This window comes from Vidua macroura, chromosome 1 (genome assembly GCF_024509145.1).
Source record: "Vidua macroura isolate BioBank_ID:100142 chromosome 1, ASM2450914v1, whole genome shotgun sequence".
In the NCBI taxonomy this organism is placed as follows: domain Eukaryota; kingdom Metazoa; phylum Chordata; class Aves; order Passeriformes; family Viduidae; genus Vidua; species Vidua macroura.
In genome coordinates, this window is record NC_071571.1 from 118,133,375 (window position 1) to 118,151,364 (window position 17,990).

Sequence of the window (17,990 nt, forward strand, 5' to 3'; positions counted from 1 at the left end):
AGAAAATTTTTGTTTTGTTAAAATGTCACATCTTCAGCAATATGTGCTGTCACCATCACCCTCCACTGAACTCATTCACCAAAGCAGTTACCAGAATGGTGGGAAAACCTTTACTTACTTCTGAGTATTTTCCATATGAGTTGAACAGCTGAATAAGAATAGCATTCACTGTTGAAAAGCAGCACAGGCTGTCTTAAAAAGACAACATATTTCTCATAGAACCTGCCTTTCTTTTCTTTGATTTTATGCTTTGGCCTTCACTAATCTTGGCTACTGCTCTTTTATTGAGCTCCTTCAGCACATGTATTTCTTTTGCTTTACATTTTATTTAAAATTACTCAAGTGACAGCTTGATTACTTGTCTGACCAAGACTGCAAAGGCACTTTTGATCATCAGGTTTTTTTCTTCTCCGACAATTACTTGTCAGAAAGCTAAGTTTCTCTTTTGCTCCATTAAACTGAACTCACTATAAATACTGGTGATTTACTCAGAATCTTTCCTGACATTCAATAACCTCTGTGACACATAGTCTTATAAATGTATTTAGTGAGCTTTTATAAGGGATTACCATCTTAAAATCACCCAAAAGCTAGTATTTCACCTGGACAAGTGAATGCAGATCATTAAAAAAATCTAATGAGAGTTTCTTCTGTGGTCAAATGAGTCCTTTAACTGTCACCAAAGCTATGAAGTAGTGATCTAAGTCAAAGTTAAACATTTAATTGTGACACTGACTACATTCATTTTGGTAATGAAGCCTCTAGTGAAAGATGGTGGAAGTTGTCTATTTAGACTTCAGCAAGGCCTTTGATACTGTCTCCCACAGCATCCTCCTGGAGAAGCTGGCAGCCCATGGCTTGGACGGGAGCACTCTTTGCTGGGTTAGGAACTGGCTGGAGAGTAGTGGTGAATGGTGCTGCATCCAGCTGGCGGCCAGTCACCAGTGGTGTTCCTCAGGGGTCTGTGCTGGGGCCAGTTCTATTTAATATTTTTATAGATGACATGGATGAGGGCATTGAGTCCTTCATTAGTAAATTTGCAGATGACACTAAGCTGGGAGCTTGTGTTGATCTGTTGGATGGAAGGAGGGCTCTGCAGAGAGACTTAGATCAGTTGGATGGATGGGCAGAGTCCAACAGCATGAAGTTTAATAAGTCTAAGTGCCGAGTTCTACATTTTGGCCACAAAAATCCCCTACAGTGTTACAGGCTGGGGACAGTGTGACTGGACAGTGTTCAGGCGGAAAGGGACCTGGGGGTGCTGGTCGACAGCCGGTTGAATATGAACCAGCAGTGTGCCTTGGTGGCCAAGAAAGCCAATGGCATCTTGGCCTGCATTAGGAATTGTGTGACCAGCAGGAGCAGGGAGGTCATTCTTCCCCTGTACTTGGCGCTGGTGAGACCACATCTGTCCAGTTCTGGGCCCTCAGTTTAAGAAGGACGTTGAGGTGCTTGAGTGCGTCCAGAGGAGGGCAGCAAGGCTGGTGAGGGGCTTGGAACACAAGCCCTATGAGGAACGTTTGAAGGAGCTGGGGTTGTTTAGCCTGGAGAAGAGGAGGCTTAGAAGTGACCTTATTGCTCTCTACAACTTCCTGAAGGGAGGTTGTAGACAGGTGGGGGTCAGTCTCCTCCACGGGGCAGCAACTGACAGAACAAGGGGACACAGTCTCAAGCTATGCCAGGGAAGGTACAGGTTGGATATTAGGACACCAAAAGAATAATAAAGTACTGGAATTGTCTTCCCAGGGAGGTGGTAGAATCACCATCTCTGGATGTGTTTAAAAAAAGACTGGACATGGCACTTGGTGCTATAGTCTAGTTGAGCTGTTAGGGCATAGGTTGGACTTGATGATCTTAGAGGTCTCTTCCAACCTCATTATTCTGTGTAATTCTGTGTATGGTAAGTTACAGATAAGGAGACTGTAATATTTAGCTGAGGAACAGTAACTTGCTAAATAGCATTCTTCAGCTAAGAGTGATCAACTGACATCTCCCTTCCTCTTCAGGTTTAAATGCTCTCCCCTGCTTTAAAGACCTAGCATTTCTCTGGTGTTAAATCTTATCTTGCTTTTTACTAAGGTCAAGCTGTCAGTAAAATTCTGAAATCACAGCAGGAGTATGAAATTTGTATAAAAAGTTGTTTACGCATTACCATTGGTTTTTGATGAAACTTATTTATTTACTTATTTATTTTTACCTTCTTCTTTCATCACCTGTTAATTTCCTGTTAGAAATCCTGGGGTTTATCATGTGGCAAGTCAATCTTTTACTCTCCAACGCTGAGGTTTTATCCAGAGTAGCTTGGCAGCTTTTTGATGTCTTTTCCCTTTAAATTAGAAAGTGCATATTTTCCAAATGTGAGCATTGAGTGTTCGCCCCAAGGTTTTACAAAAAATGTTTTCTCAGTTTTCCACTCAGTGGAACATCTGTCAAAGAAAAAGAAATGCACACCTAAGAGCCCTGGAATGTGTTAAGTCAAATGTGCCCAGTGCTAAGAGTGACCTTGATCCAAGGTCTTGTCTATTCCAGCCGAATGCAAAGGATGCAAGGTGGTGTAGGAGGCTCCCACTGCTCCTCTCCTGCCTTGCCATTGCCCTTTCCCTTGTGTTGGTGTGTAGATTTTTGGGAGTGCCCACCAATCTGGGCACAAAATAACAAAGGGAGAAGGGAAGGAAAGAACGAAGGAGGGAGATGAGAGGAGGGAATGTGCTGGGATGTGTTGGCATGGGATGGGAGAATAAGTTGGTGAGGAAAAAGTGATTGCACTGCTGAGGTATCCTGGTGTTTCAGAACAGAGGGCGCTTAAAGCTGCAGGTAGAGCTCCTTTGGAGGAGGCTGGGGAACCACTTCAGTTTTTAACAGCTGCATCTGCCAAACTGGACTAAACTGTATATTCAGCACAGCACATTGGAACGAGTAGTAATGGTAAAAAGGCCAACAATCCTCAGAGATTCATCATGTCCAGGAAACTTTTCCTGAAGCCACAGGTTAAGTTTATGATCATTAGATAAAGATGAGAATTTTGGAGAAAACATTTTTATCCTTAGAAGCGGCAGTTAATACAGATGATGCACTGTGCCCCAGAACTTCTTCTGTGATAAGTATATCAGCCAACTCTGAGTTTTACATGCATAATTCAAATGTTACAGATAATTCCTGACATGAATTTAGAAAATGAATGTTATGAACAGTAATTTTTTTTTTCACCATTTTTTCTATACTATTTTAATTTTTGGAAGCTGAGTCCATTTGGAACAGTAACAGTGTCCATTTGTAAAGTCATAATTTTTCTCCTTTTTTACCTCTAGCTTGTACAATTGTTTTATTTTCAAAAAGGATTTCAAAGCTATATAGTTTTACACTCTCCAGTTATTAAATATTTCTTTGATCTTTGTTAGATTTCTCAAATACAAGTTTGTTAGATACTACTGATATTTTTCTGGTTGTTATAATTTCTAGGGATTGTTTTACATGACAGATTGAAGCAACTTTTTAATATCAAATGCAGAGTAGATTATACTTGCCAGTTTTTTAAATTTAGTAATTTATACAGTATCAAATTTGCAGTTGTATCATTAACATTTTATTTTTACATTTAGCAATTTTACAGTCTTCTGTTTATATCATGACACTTTTGGGTCTTTTCTTGTATGAAATGATCTATTACATATGAAAACTCTTCATCTTGATAAAGTGACTTCTTCTGTTATGGATTTGGTTCTATTTATTAATCTCAAACTAACATGTCATTTATAAAACTTTTCCATTAAACTATAAAACTGACTGTTTTCCTTGATGTTTCTGACAGAAGAGAAAATTGAGTTTTAACATGTATTTGGAAAGTTTACTTTATAACTCTGCTGTGGTGTCTCATCACTCAGACAGCTTCTAATATATATTTTCAAGTATAACAGGACCTGAGAATTTAGAGGAGGGGTTTAATTCACAGGGCACTCTGTTTAAGCCTTCTCTCAAAAATGTTTTTTTGATTTCTCTATTGATGAGGAACATCTTGGTGGTTTCTTTCTACCAATCCTATGCAGCATTGCCTTTTATTTTGTTACTCCTTTGCCTTAAACTGCTTGTGAAATATTAATGCTACAGTTGCACTGTTTTTCTGTTCAGGAGGTTTCAATTGTCCTGTACATCTGGTTGAGCCTTCTAGGTGAAGAAGCTCAGAATTCAAACAGATTAGTTCACCTGAAGTTTTTGCTGCTCTTAATAAAAAAAGGCTTGAGCATGGCTGGAAGAAAAAGTTCACCCTGAGTAACTTTATTGCAGCCCCATCTTGCAGCCTAGTACCTTCTCCTTGTGCTCTGCAGGAATGCGAAATGGGAAATGCTTGGAAGCCTTAGTGAAACAAAGAGGTAAAAACCCAAGACTTCATTAAGTGAAGTGCTACAGTCCCACTAGAGCATTTTACTGCTAGTCCTGGTCTCCCGAGTCATGCACTTGGCATTACAAAATTGTCAGTGATGATGATGTCTAAATAACAAAGCGCTCCCTTGCCAGCTGTAATAAGAAATATCATGCACCCTTTTCCAAGTGTTGTTATGATAAGAAAATGCTATTTCCCATCAACTTTGATAGATTTTTTTAAGTTCTCATGAAAATATTTCATTCAACTGGACATAGCTTTCATTATAAATATACACAGAATATCTAAGTTGCCAAAAGCAACCTTCCTCTTATATTTGCAAGAAAGATTTGGGTTTTTGTTCCACTTTTGTTTTGTTCCATTTCTCAATGTGACTGAGGTCCTCTGAGGGTATACTGTCATACCAGTAAACCCTCAGAGGACCTCAGTCACATTGAGCATACCCCAGCTGCAGCCTCGAGCTCCTCTGCCGTACTAAATTGATTATCTGTCTTCTAGCACTGGAAGAAGTTGAGCCAGCTAATTTTGGGAACCTCTCCCTTCCCTTTAGGTTTCAGTTTTTTAGGCTATTTTCAGAAGAATCTGAAAATGATGATGAAATTAGAAATTCATGTGAGAAAATGTCTTGTTGAGAAAAAGAAAATTCTTGTTGAGAAAAACAGCCTCCTTATAATCAAAATGTTTCTGGTGTAACATTTTGAAGTACTCACATGCACCTAAGTCCAAGTGAAACCATCTTTCACAGAATCTAGGCTAGTTTGGTGGCCACTGATGGACACAGAGATTTTGGATTTGGGCAAACATCAATAGTATAGGTTCTTCATATCTGTGTAAAACCAGCCTGTAAATGTTCAGAGGTGCCTGTTTCCTCCCCTTTATTCTGATGATTTCTGTCAAATCACCTGAATCACAGCCTGTGTTAGGGATTGCTTTTTCATTTGCACAGAGCTAAAAACTTTGTGGCCTTCACTTCTTCTTGGGGGCCATACTAGACATAAGAACAGCAGCAGTCAGATGTTTCCTCTATTCAGTCCATATTGCTCATGGTATAAAGAAAACAGATCTTAACATGTTTCCTCTGCCATAATAATGAATTATTAGATTTTTAACTTCTGCCTGTGTTGCCTGCAAGGTGTTATAATTTAGAAGAAAGTAGCAATTTGAGGAGGAAAGACATGCCTCCTACCTCTTTCTTTTCTTTAGATTCCCCTTGCCCCCGCACCACCCATGCTAATGTATTCTGTGGGCTTTGGGGATGAGACAAATTACTCTGTGTTGGTGACAAGAGCAGGATAAATGAGACTTGCCTGTGCAGGAAGGTCTCTCTGCATAGCCTGATGGTGAAAACATTTCTTAGTGGGGAAGGAATGGTACTGTATGCTTGGCATCCTGCTTCCAGGGCTCCTTCAGTGGTTTCATGCTGTCAGTATATATAAAATAAAGAGCGAGCCCTGCAGGCAAGAAACATGAGCAACTCTCCCAGTTTTGTGCAAGTGCCATAGGCAATAGACCGTACCCTCATGTTTCTGCTTGTGCTCTCTTTTTGACTTGTGAAATACAAATTTGTATTTTTTGCCTGTGACACAGCTTCAAAGAGAAGCTCTTTCCCTTGGTATCCTAATGGATAGGAAGTGGGAGGAGAAGAATTAATAATTCATTTTCTGGTTTGAAAGCAAAACCAGTGAGAGACTCCAAGTCAGAAATACAATTTATTAGAAAAAGGGAAAAAGAAAACAAAATACGTGCAATAATTCAAAAGAAAAAAAACACGGACAGTCAGAATACACCCTGACAGCCTTTTGGTCAGGGTGTTGGTAGCAGTCCAAACTGGAATGGCAGCAGTCCTCCTGGAGTGGCAGATGTGGCTCTGTCGGAGCAGTGATCCTGTAGAAGGGTGTAGTCTTCCTCTGAAGGTCCAGTCGAAAGACCCAGCTGTTCCTCTGGGAACCCAATGGAAAGGCTGAGTCTGGTGTCCCAAAAACTCAGATTATATCCAGTTAGGAATGCTTGGCTCCTCCTTCTGGGCAGAGCATCTCACAATGGGATGCTGTAACTTTTAACAGTCATGTAGTGACATTCAATAGGCCATTAGCAGCAGATGTCTCCCCAGTGTTGGGGGGGAGAATTGGTTTGTGGAAGAGATAAAGCAAACTGCCTAATTAACAGAAGATAACTGCCACACCTCCAATAAATGGCGAATAGTATACATCTTGTGCCGCCATGCCCACCCTGAAGCCCCTGGCTTCACCTGCCTGGCTGAGGCACGGCCAGCTGCGGGGACACTCCCCTGTGTCTCGAGGAGAGTCGGGGAGCGGCTAGGACAGAGCGCTGCGCTGTCTGCCTTGTATGGAGGAGAGGTGGTGTCCCAGGAGGCAATAAAGGAGCCGACTAAAGGCTGGGAAAACAGTCAAACAGTCTCAGGTTTAATCTGTGCTCTGAGGAGCCCCGAGCGCCATAGTTTTCGACAGCCGAAAGTGCCTTTGAGGCTTTCGCAACATTTTAAGGACCGGGGCGGTAACAAGGGGAAACGGACGCCCATTCACCAGTGGGGGGATTTGGGGGAGTGGAAGGCAGAAGGATAGACAGATACATAAACCAATGGGGGGAGTTCAAGGGAGGGACCCCTGGCCCTCATCCACTCACCTGATGCCCAAGGTGGAAGATTCTGGGAGAGTGGGATGGGGAGCTGAGTGACGGACAGGGTGCCAGGGAGGGGACAGGGGAATGACTGAGCATTTTCAGGGAGATTGGCATTGAGGGAAAGGTGGGAAAGCTCGGGAGAATATGGGGGGTGAAGGGGCAAACCATTACAGAACTCTTACAGAGATATAAAAACACAATACAACAATCTTGCCTAGGACAACTCAGTATGCAGCAGGAGAGGAAAATGAACTTTATTTCTGTGTTTGTGGTGGGTGCCTTAACCACAGTGATCCATGGAAAGATTAATAATTAAAAAAAAAAAAAAAAAAGAGTGTAACTCTGTCTATGGTGAATATATATACATGTGCACCCTTATCTTTGGGAATATATTTGTGGCCAGTGAGGTATTTTGTGGGAGCCCAAACCTGCCTGATGGATGTACTCAGAACTTGCTTGGCAGATATCAGGGAGATGCATATGAGGGCAAACTTTTTATCTGATCCAGTTTAGGCATGAGCTGAACACCCAGCCTTTTAGCATGAGTCTGGTGGCAAAGTGTAGTGGTTGTGTTCATTTATGTTCCAGTATTGCATTTTTCAGGCATTTAAGGTGATGATCTCAAAATTTATCCCAAGGGTCAATTTAAGAAGGGACAGATACTGAACAGCTTCATTCTTATCTGTGCTGCAGGCTTTTGTCTTTCAGATAGCTCTAGATGTTTCAAAGCTACATAAAATGCATACTGGCACCCAGTGTGAATTTCCCCAATACCCACTCTGGGCAAACTCTCTGCTCCTGACACCAGCATATTCTCGTGCCTGGGGAAGTAGCCAGGCAGTGACATTGTGAATGTTAGTGAACCATTAGAGTTTTCTGTCACAATAACCAGGGTTATTGTAACCAGTGGTCTTCCCAAAGAGAGGGAAACCCATGGCCAAGGGCCCTTTTGAGTAGGTAAGTATGTAGTTTGCACACAGCTGCCCTGTTTCAGAGCCAAGGACACTTTAATGGACACAATGCTAAGCCAGCTGCCTTCAGTACTGGGAGTGTGATAGGACACACTCAGTTTATTGGTGCAGGTGAAGACCAAAGCTGCTAGGAGGGTTTCAGTGAATGTCAGGGCAGAGGTGGCACTAAGCAAATCCTTGTCTGATTTGACAGCTCCATCTTCTACTTGCTTGCTAATGTCAGGGCTCCAGGAAGAAGACACATTGTCTCTGAAAACTGGTGGTCTCTGAATATTTTTAGCTGTTTTGCTGACCCAGAAGATTTCCACTTGTAATGGGAATGAAAAATCTCTGGCTCTGGTCATGGATGTCATAAATACCTTCCTATGTGACACAGGACTCTTAGTATGTTGTTGCTAGACCATAAACTGTAAGTTCTGCCTGTGCCAAAGAGCTCTCTTTACCATCCTGCACATGGGATTTGGGGTATCCTTGTATTGTACTGTGTGATTTTTCATTTATATATGCTGGGTCAGATGTTTAGCTGATAAAAGTCAGTGTAACTTCACTGATTGCAAAGGAGCTGCACCAAGTTGATGATTCAACTTTTATTAATTTCATTGTTTAGATTTATCATATTTATTAAGCTCAGCATAGAGAACATGGTTTTCATGTCTGCTGTAAGGGAGGGGTTTTGTACAGAAAAAATGGATTCTGCTCTCAGTGACACCTAGCCTCATCTTGCAGGTGAAGACTGAATCTGGCCCTAATGTGTGAAATGAAATGGTTTACGTGAAATACCCACATATGATAATACTTTGGTTGGTATTCATAGAGTCACACTTGCTCCATCTGTCTCAGTTATAAATATTGTAAGTGCATATTTCAGTAAATTTTAGGGTTTGTAACAATGTAGTAAAATCAAGTAGATGTTAATAAATTCTAGCAAGCACAGAAATTCAGTTGTTTCTCAGTAGGTTTCTATTTAGCTGCTCAAGATAATCTTGCTGCAGCTGCAAAAAAATATTGAACTAAGTCTAAACTCCAACAAAAATGCTGCTAAGAAAGTTGATTTTCTATGTTTAGAACAGTGGATTGGATTGTCAAAAATGAGTAGCAAATGTGTTAGCAGAAGAATTTTATATCTCGCATTTTGTTTTTCTTTTTTGTGTAATGTTCAGAAATGCAGAATTACCTAAGAACCACATGCTGATGCAAAGATGAAGGCTGATGCTTCTTAGTTTCCTCCTTTTCCATACCCAACTAAATCCAGTCCCAAAATGCCATGATACAGCAGAAGAACTTTAAGGCTGCCACCATTTCTTTCTGATTTGTAGTTGCCCAAAACTAATGTAGCAGCTTTTGAAGAGCACAGATGGCTCATTTGGCTGTTGGTTTTGAAGCAGTTTGCTCTGAGGTCTTTCAACATTTTCTACTGCCTTTCACCCCCTGAGCCTATGTCTGTGCCTCAGGTAGTGAGGAGCTCCCAGCAGTCTCCCTTAATTCCTGCATTAAGGAACCCCTGGGATAACAGTGGCCACGTGGGGAACTTGTCTGGACCTGCTCTGCCCTTCTGGGCTTTTAGGAACAGACTGAGGAACTTGCACTCAAGTTTAGTTGAGAGTAAATCTTAGTAAACAAAGATATGGGGAAGGCAGGGAGTGTGATGGTGTTTCAGAAGCAATAGCAAGGTTTGCATAGCTTTGCTCACTTGCTGGTGAAACCTGGTGCAAATAAGAAAATATTGAGTGTTCTGTCCAACACATAATTAAAAAGTGGATGTTCTGTTTATGTGTTTTCTTACAGCTGGCAGCATTAGAGAGACAAATCTTTGACTTCCTGGGTTTCCAGTGGGCTCCTATCCTTGGCAATTTCCTACAAATAATAGTTGTCATTTTGGGTTTGTTTGGAACCATCCAGTTTAGGCCTCGATATATAGTTGTGGTAAGTCTCATTTATTATATTTCTTTTTGGGTTTTTTTTGCCATAAAACCTGTCATATTACAAAACCGAATTTTCTTGGTTTCAAAACACCAGATGGTATTTCTGTAAAAACTGTAGATGTCTCCATGTCTTTTTGCAAATTTAGGACTACTAAATTCACTAAAAGTGAATTTTTTTTGAGATTTTGGACACTATCAAAAGCAGTTAACCTGGAGAAAGTGCCACAAAAACTATGACTATGGTACAAGCCAATTAGACTATATGTAAATAAATAAAGTACAAACTGTTCTTTTGTAAGAGACAATCAGAATTGATGGTGATTAAAAAATATTTGCAATGGCCAAGTTATATTTAACTACATCTTTCTCTTAAGCAGAGAGGAGCAATGATTATAGAAATTTCTTTGGTCCTGTGACCCATGGGTTCCAAAGAAGTCTCCTTCTCACTTACATGTAATTTTGTCAAGACCTGTACCTATGGCTTTGACCCTAAATTATTGTAAATTCTCTCTGATGCTTGTAACTTGAAGCTTCTCAGTTGTTTTTTTCCTATGTTCTCAATATAGCCAGGAATAAAAAGAAATTTCAAAGCTGTGAAGTAAACTGCCAACACAAAAAAATCTCTGTTCCTCCCCCATGTTCACTTTTGAATGTAAGAATATTATGTCTTTACCTAGTAATGGCTGTATTTGGAACATTTTGGTTGTGTTGTCAGTAATGGATTTTAAGAGGCTAAAGTTATCTTTTTCCTCACAAAGGAATGAAATAAATGTCTGCTGGGGAAAACTCATTTAAAAATACTTTAAAAGCTTCATCTTTTCTAGTCTAGCCTGGAATCCTGTAATTCTTTGTCATGTCTTAAAAGAAAATATGAACAAAAAGTGCATCCAAGATTATACTCATGTTAGCTAGCTAAGCTTACAAGCAGACTATAATGAATTGAAAATGGATTGATATAAAAAAACAGAGCTTTTATCTATTATCTGTGGTTGAAGAACTGGGCATCCATGAACTGATGACTCACCTTTCTGCTTCATGCTCTCCATTTTATGCATAAAAAGTGATTGTAAACATCTGTAAAATTATGTGGGAAATTCATGTCTCAAGTGCAACACTACAAAATGTCTTGCCCCTCAGGTTCAGCAGTGCTGTTCAATGATACAAGCTCTGTCTTAATTTTCAAATGAAATGCAACAGATGTTGACTGTTTCTATATCTTTTCCAATGTAATTGAACATTTTAGGCTATACAAAAGTTGTTTTAAAGTAGAGGTAGAAAAGTCATAATTAAACAAAAGAAACACCTCCCCAGTAAGGTACTTTATGCTGATTTAACTGAACTCATATTCTGATTGCTCTTTAAGCATATATTTAGGAGCTCTAGCTACAGCAGCTGACAATACTCATTACTGCGGAAGATCAGGGCTTTAGAGCCCAGCTGGTCAGAGTACGGTGCTAATAATGCCATAGGTCACAAGTTTGATCCCTGTAGGGACCATACACTTAAGAGCTGGACCTGATGATTTTTGTGGGTCCCTTCCAGCTCAGAATGTTCTGTGATTACCCACGCCTTCATCCCATCACCACCTCTCTAAGCGATCTGTGATTATATCCTTACTAACGTAGGGATTACAGTGAAGCAGGAATAGTTTGAGCCAAATCCTGAAATCTGAAGTGTGTCTGTAGCACGAGGTAACTGACCTCACAACTCAACACCAGCAGAACAGGGCGGCTGTCATGTCTTCCTGTTCCCACTGTTCTCTGTCTGAACATTTCTCCAGTCCCTCTCCTCCACTTCTGGCAGGAGTTAAGTGGACCTGTCAGTTCCATTTCTAAGCTGTCAGAAAACCAACCTAGCAAAAAGTGGAGATTTTTTTTGCTAAACTGGTTTCCTGAATCCAGTCAATGAGGTTTCAGTGGTTGCCAAGGTTGGCATAAGGCAGGGATTGGGACTGCATGTTTATGAACAGCAATGTGGAGGTGGAGGGGAAAGGAGGAGTTGCAAGACTTCTCTTGTTGCTGACTCCAAACTTGTCAGTTCAGCCTCATGCCTAGCCTTGCCCTCAGGTTGAATTCAGTGAATACCTCAAGCCAGCATAAGAAAAACTCCCTTTGGTCAGCTGCTGCCTTCAGTCCCTGTGCTGTTTCTCTGTTTGCACCAGCACAGGTACCAGTTCAACCACTTGGTAAACTGTCAAACCAGAACATATCCAGGTTAAAAGCAACTATTTTCTTTGCTGGTGTTAAGTGTAGGTCAGCTCTTTGATGTGCTTTGCTTGTTCCAGCAGATGGGAGAGGCGAAATGGGAAGAATTAGCCAGAGGAAGGAGAAAAGTGCATGGAGTTACACCATCTTGAAGTTCTTGTTGAGCATAGCGTAAGGATCCTCCAGTCTATACCAACACATGCTCCCCAGAAGCTGGGCTTCCTAGGGCTGTGCCAGCCACAGTTTAGCTTTGTCCACTGTCCCCAGAAGGAGTCAGTGATACTGACAGTAAAGATCCCTACCAGTGCCAGCTGCATACTGGCTGTATTCACTAAGCAAAAGTCTACCTGTAAACTTTTACTGCTGACTTTAAAATCTGTTTAATGCAAATCTTCAGTAGTGTCCTGAATTTCAGTATTAAACACAATGCTGAGAGATTCTTACCAAGGCTCTGAGTAGTAAATTAGGCTTCAAATTTATGGAGAAGTTTCATGGTATTCCATGTTCATAGGTCCACTTTCAGCCACATCTAAGCCCCTGGATTCATTAGTGGTTGGTATCCCAAGAATTTGGTACTGTGTCTATGGCTGAGGTATTTTTGCATCATGCTTTTATGTTCTCTAGTTAATGAAGGTTCTGCTTTAGATTAAGTTTAATCAAGTTTAGCTGGAAAAGTAACTGGAAAAGTAACTAATTACTTCAAGAAAATTATGCTTAGTATCCATTGTCTTTTCCCTAAGACTTCCCTGGAAATCAGCTTAACTAATGCAGATGATCCCATCGCAATATGAAAAAGCTGAAGTAAAGAGAGAATCATGTCACATACAATGGTTTACTTCTGTAAACTGTCTCCACAAAATTAATTGCACACAAATTATCCTCATGATAATCTGTCATACTCTGGTGGTGATCTTGACTTCAGCTGACCAGCTCTAGAGCCATTGTTTAACCTCAAGAGAATGTTTTAATCTATCATCTGTGCAATGAAGTCTGTGCCTGCAGGTTTCCCTGACAAGTGAAGTTACACAAGAGCTTTAATTTATCATAAGAATGTTGTGTATGTCATGTTCACTCTCCTCAAATTTTAAAATATGTAAGGAATGGGAAACTTAAGTGAATAAATGTAATACATGTAGGGCCATAACTTGAAGCACATCTATACTGCAGTCAAATATGAAACTGCTTCTGCAGGCACAATTGAGCAGGCTTTTGTTGCAGGTACATAGAGCCAAGGAGTTCAGTGAGGGCTGCAATAGAAACTGATAAAAACAATAGCAGTGGCATGCTTCTGACTCTTCCACTGCCGTTGAACCTAGCTTGGCCAGTTTATCACTAGGATTTAGTGACCACATAAGCTGCACCATAGGCATAGTCATTGTAGATTAGAAGTCTGAATAAAGAAATTAGTGTGAGTGATATAAAATTTGTCATGAGAGCTTTCTACCAAAAAAAAAGTCTCACTATCTTAAGAGCTGCCATGCTGTGGCTGATACATGAGGCATCTCTGTTGAATAGAATTCCTATTCCAAGTAGTTAAAGACAGTGGTTCATGTTCACTGTCTACAGTCCCTCAGATACAGGACTTTGTGCATGGTGATTCTGAAATAAATCTGGAATTTCACTTGCTCATACTTAAAATTCTAAGTCCTCAGAGCTTAGGAATCAGAGAGAGAGGGAGTGACAATGTTGACTCCAAGTGTCCTAATTATTTTAAATCCAATAATTATTTCTAATAGGTTTTGTATTAATTAGTAATTTAGATAAATGTTGTGAACAATTTGTCCTGTCACTAAGCGGATGTGCTATTTTCAGTATTTGAATATTTTGTGACTGAATTAAATCTGTGCAAAGTTCCCAGGGGGCATAAAAGTGCAGAGCTGATTTCTAATTTTCCCATATTAGCTCATTTGAAACTTACCCAAACATTTGCAAAGAAGAAAGAAACAGCTGAATTTCAGTTCTAACTGCACTGTTGCACTCTTGTCATGAAGCTCCAGAGCTCTGCTATGATCTGTTTCCTTGTTCATGCTTTTCCTTTCTTAGCAGATCTTGCTTTCACCAGCAAGATTTTCAGGCTGTTAAAATTGATTCATGATGATGACAGGATGCTTGTTAAAGCTGGGGATCTTCTCCCTCTGCTACTTCTGATATGGGACTTCAAAAGGCTTCTGAATGATGAGTCATATAGCTAAAATTGCAAAAGCCAGGCTCAAAGCTGAAAAAAATGTGTTAATAAATAGCGAGGGATGAAAAGAATACATTTAAACAAGGAGAATCTATGGTGGAAATCTCTATTTTACTTGCCTTAATGTATTCCATTAAATAATATGATATATAGGCAATGAACGAAAAGCCAGGAAAGAGTTTATTTAAAAAAAAAAAAACGAATAAATAAAAAACCAGAACAGTAGAAGAAAGGCTGTATAGAATACTTTATTCAGTATTCAAGCAAGTGTTATACAGTCAGTGAAAACACACGTGAAATACTTAGGCTTCCAAAATTACTCGTTGACTATCTTTCCTGCTAAGTCCTGTGTTGTTCCTGCTCCATTGTGCTGATTTATGTCACTTCCCCTGCCATCTTTCATAAATATGGCTAATAAGGCTCTGCAAGTACTGATGCCAGGTATTACAGGGGGATGGTTTGACAACTCAGGAGTTGCTCCTTTCCCTTGAAGTATCCCCGAGCCAACATTCATTCCCTCTAATGCCATGAATGACATTGTCAGAATAGTTGCTGCACTTCAGATTTAAATATACTCTTGAGATAGTTTATTCATTAAAGCTAAACTTATCCCACATTCCTTGTAATATTCAAAACTAGAAAATTCCCTTTTTTTCTTTTACCTTAACCAATTGTTCTTGTGATGTTGTGTCCATCCAATGCAAATGTTTTAACTCTAGAAATGTTTGTATTTTAGTGATATATGAAATATATCTCTGCATTGGTTTCAATATGATTGTAGAGTCAAGAGGTATAGAAATCTCACTGTTGCAGAGAGGCTGGCATTATTAAAGGGGATATTTATTAGATATTTAACCTATAAAGTTTAGTGAGTACTCCCTCCACATTATCAGTAACACTTCAAATACTTCCTCACTCCACATAGTATACAATTGTTAGTGCAAAAGATCAAGAGCAAGAAAAGATGTAGTGCATCATGGAGAGAAATAAGCAAAGATGATGACCTGGTCCTAGGCCCTTCTTCTAGAAGGGATCTGTTACAAAAATGTCCAGGTCATTTTTAAGTGGTACAATGTTTGAGTTATAAAATTAAAATACCAACTCTTCTCATTGATTCAATCTGTGTGGAAAATTCATTTTTCACATCATATATGGTGAGGTTTGTGACACTGAGTATGAGGCCAGCTGAGATGGGGTGGTCAGAATGTGGGTGGCCAAAGAACTAGGCAGGAATTGCTGGGTGTGGGGAAGTAAGAGTGAGCAGACCCAGCAGGATGGACAGGATGATGCTGAGGACATGGTTAAATGGTAAAGGTTAAATAGCAGGTCAGATCATGAAACAGGTTAGGTGCCTGGGAGGGAAGTGAAACCTGAGGGTCTGTGTGGACCAGATGTCTCAGACCTTAACCATTCCTACACTGAGAGAAAATTGCGAGCATGCATGACGTGTCCCTTCACACAGAGGATGGCAATTTGGACTGTTGCTCTGCTAGCAAAATAAGAAATCTGTGTCCTGGATCTAAAAGTTACACCTTTCTTAATGACTCAAGCAGGTGTTAGTGTGATGCCACATAATGGAATATTGCTTGGTGGTTTTTTTTTTTTCAACCCAAAAAGGTATATACATATAAATTTATTCAATGCATATAATGTCAGAAAGTATTACAATTTTTTTTCAGAAACACTCAAAATTTTAGAAAATTTGCTTTTAAAGCCCTTCTGTGCAATCTTACTATGATTCTTTTATATATTTGCAGATTTGAACTAGATAGATAGGTACTAATTCTTATATTTTTGCCTCAGTTTCAGTAGAAAGGATAGACATTTGGGGGTTTTCTGGTGATCACAGATGTAGAATAGAAACCTGATTTTCAGAAAACAGAAGACAATGGGAAAAGTGAGACACATGCTACCAAGAAAAAAAAGGATTGCTTTTGCTGTGAAGGCTGTGCTTGAAGCTGAGTTTTATGTCTGCTCTCAGCCACTGAAAACTCTTTTGACACAAAGTGAGTCACTTTAATAAAACCTGTCACATGCTTTGTTTTCCCCTTGCATTCTGGATTCTTGTCTTGAGACCTTGTGGTCTGATTTGCACAAGTGCTGCACGTTCAGCCACAGGGAGCTGAACACTGAGTTTATAATCTGAGTGTATAATCTCAAGCATTCTGAAAAATGAACTCTTAACGACCTCAAGTTGGATGGTTATAATGTAGGAATACTTCTGAATGTAATCTCTGCATGTATCAGAACATCATTTGCATTCTGAGAGCTGTATCATTCCCTTATAACATGAAATAAATTAGTTAATGTTTGTGCAGCTCTCACACATTACAGTGAGGAGCATCTTAGTAAACCTCATGAGGAAATTAATATTCTGTCCTCAGAGCAGGGTCTGAGCCACAAGGAGAAAAGCAGTATTGAGCTAGCTGTTCATAAAATGTGTTAGGGGAGGTAAGATATTTTAAAATAAAAATATATCTGTGATGATTTTACTAATGTTTGGATTGTATTGCATAGCCACAAAATACAAAAATGAAGTTGGCATGCACAACCCAAATTCTGACATTTCCTAATTTTGCTTTCTTGCCTTTGCTGTCTTATAACCTTTCCTTAAGTACCTATAAAACTATGCAAGGAAAGAATTTGCTCCTTGAATATCCAAGAAGACAATAACTTTCCTACTTTAAAAAATATATAGCAGTAATTACTGAATATAATGTAATTGTTATGTTTACAAAGCAAATGGAGCTCAAATTTAGATCTCTGAGAGATCAGAGCTCAATGAGAGTGTAGGAAGAGCCTCTTCATACACAGCAGGTGGGTTTCAAGGTGCACACCTGCTTTGCACCTGCACTTCTCTTTCAGTAGTCCTCATGGTGGATCAGGAACCAAACTGGTCCTAAATGTGTAAAACAGCATAGCCTGGCCTGGGAAAGCAGGCTCTGACAGTTTTTGCCTGCACAGGTGTCCATGGGACAGAATGAGGCCATTAACAGATTTGGCTTGGCCTGGAAGATCAAATAGAATTCCTTTTGTTGTGGTGACAGACTTAGTTCACAGAGAAATAAAAAATTCTTTCTTAAAAAGGAGAATGCTTCCAAATAGTCTAAATTCTGCTTTTTACGTGCAATTTGGATTGTATGCATTGTTCATTAATTTTTAACTCTCTGCACGTATCGTTCTGAATATAAATGTTAGAAAATCAGTAGTTGATGATGGCATCAAGTTACTACAAAGTCAACAAATATAGTAATATGTGATATGCTCTAGCTTGGCCATATGAACAATACAGACCTCATATTGCTCACAGACCACAACAGCTTTGTCTGTTTTTTAATAACCCAGCCTTCAGTTGTCACAATGCCCTTTGTAAGACAGAGGAAATGGTCCAGGAGTGTTACTCTTGTTTTGGTTCTTAGTGACCTACTTCTTGGGCCATTGCCCAACTGCCTACATACCTCAGAAGAAATCATATTAAAGTTGACCTTTTTGATGCACATAAATGGCCCTATGCAGGGGGGAGTAATCAAGGTGGGGGAAAAAATTCCATCCTCTATGCCTGAACCTTTCATTATACATGACAGGTAAAGGAATGAAGAGGGGAACAAAACCCAAAACTGCCCAAGAAAGCCAAACTGATGGCACCTGCGCAATGCATTGCAGTTCAGTATGTGGAGCTTTAATGATTAT

General features: G+C 39.8%; 1 protein-coding gene across 4 annotated transcripts in view; it reads left to right on the forward strand.

Annotated features, from left to right (window-relative positions):
• NKAIN3 (sodium/potassium transporting ATPase interacting 3) overlaps positions 1-17,990 on the forward strand; it is a 341,572-nt gene that overhangs the window by 150,660 nt on the left and 172,922 nt on the right. For all 4 annotated transcript variants that reach the window (XM_053996752.1, XM_053996770.1, XM_053996743.1 and 1 more), the window contains exon 2: positions 9,775-9,912. In XM_053996752.1, coding sequence (XP_053852727.1) covers positions 9,775-9,912 — 138 coding nt within the window. The remainder of the gene's footprint in view (positions 1-9,774; positions 9,913-17,990) is intronic.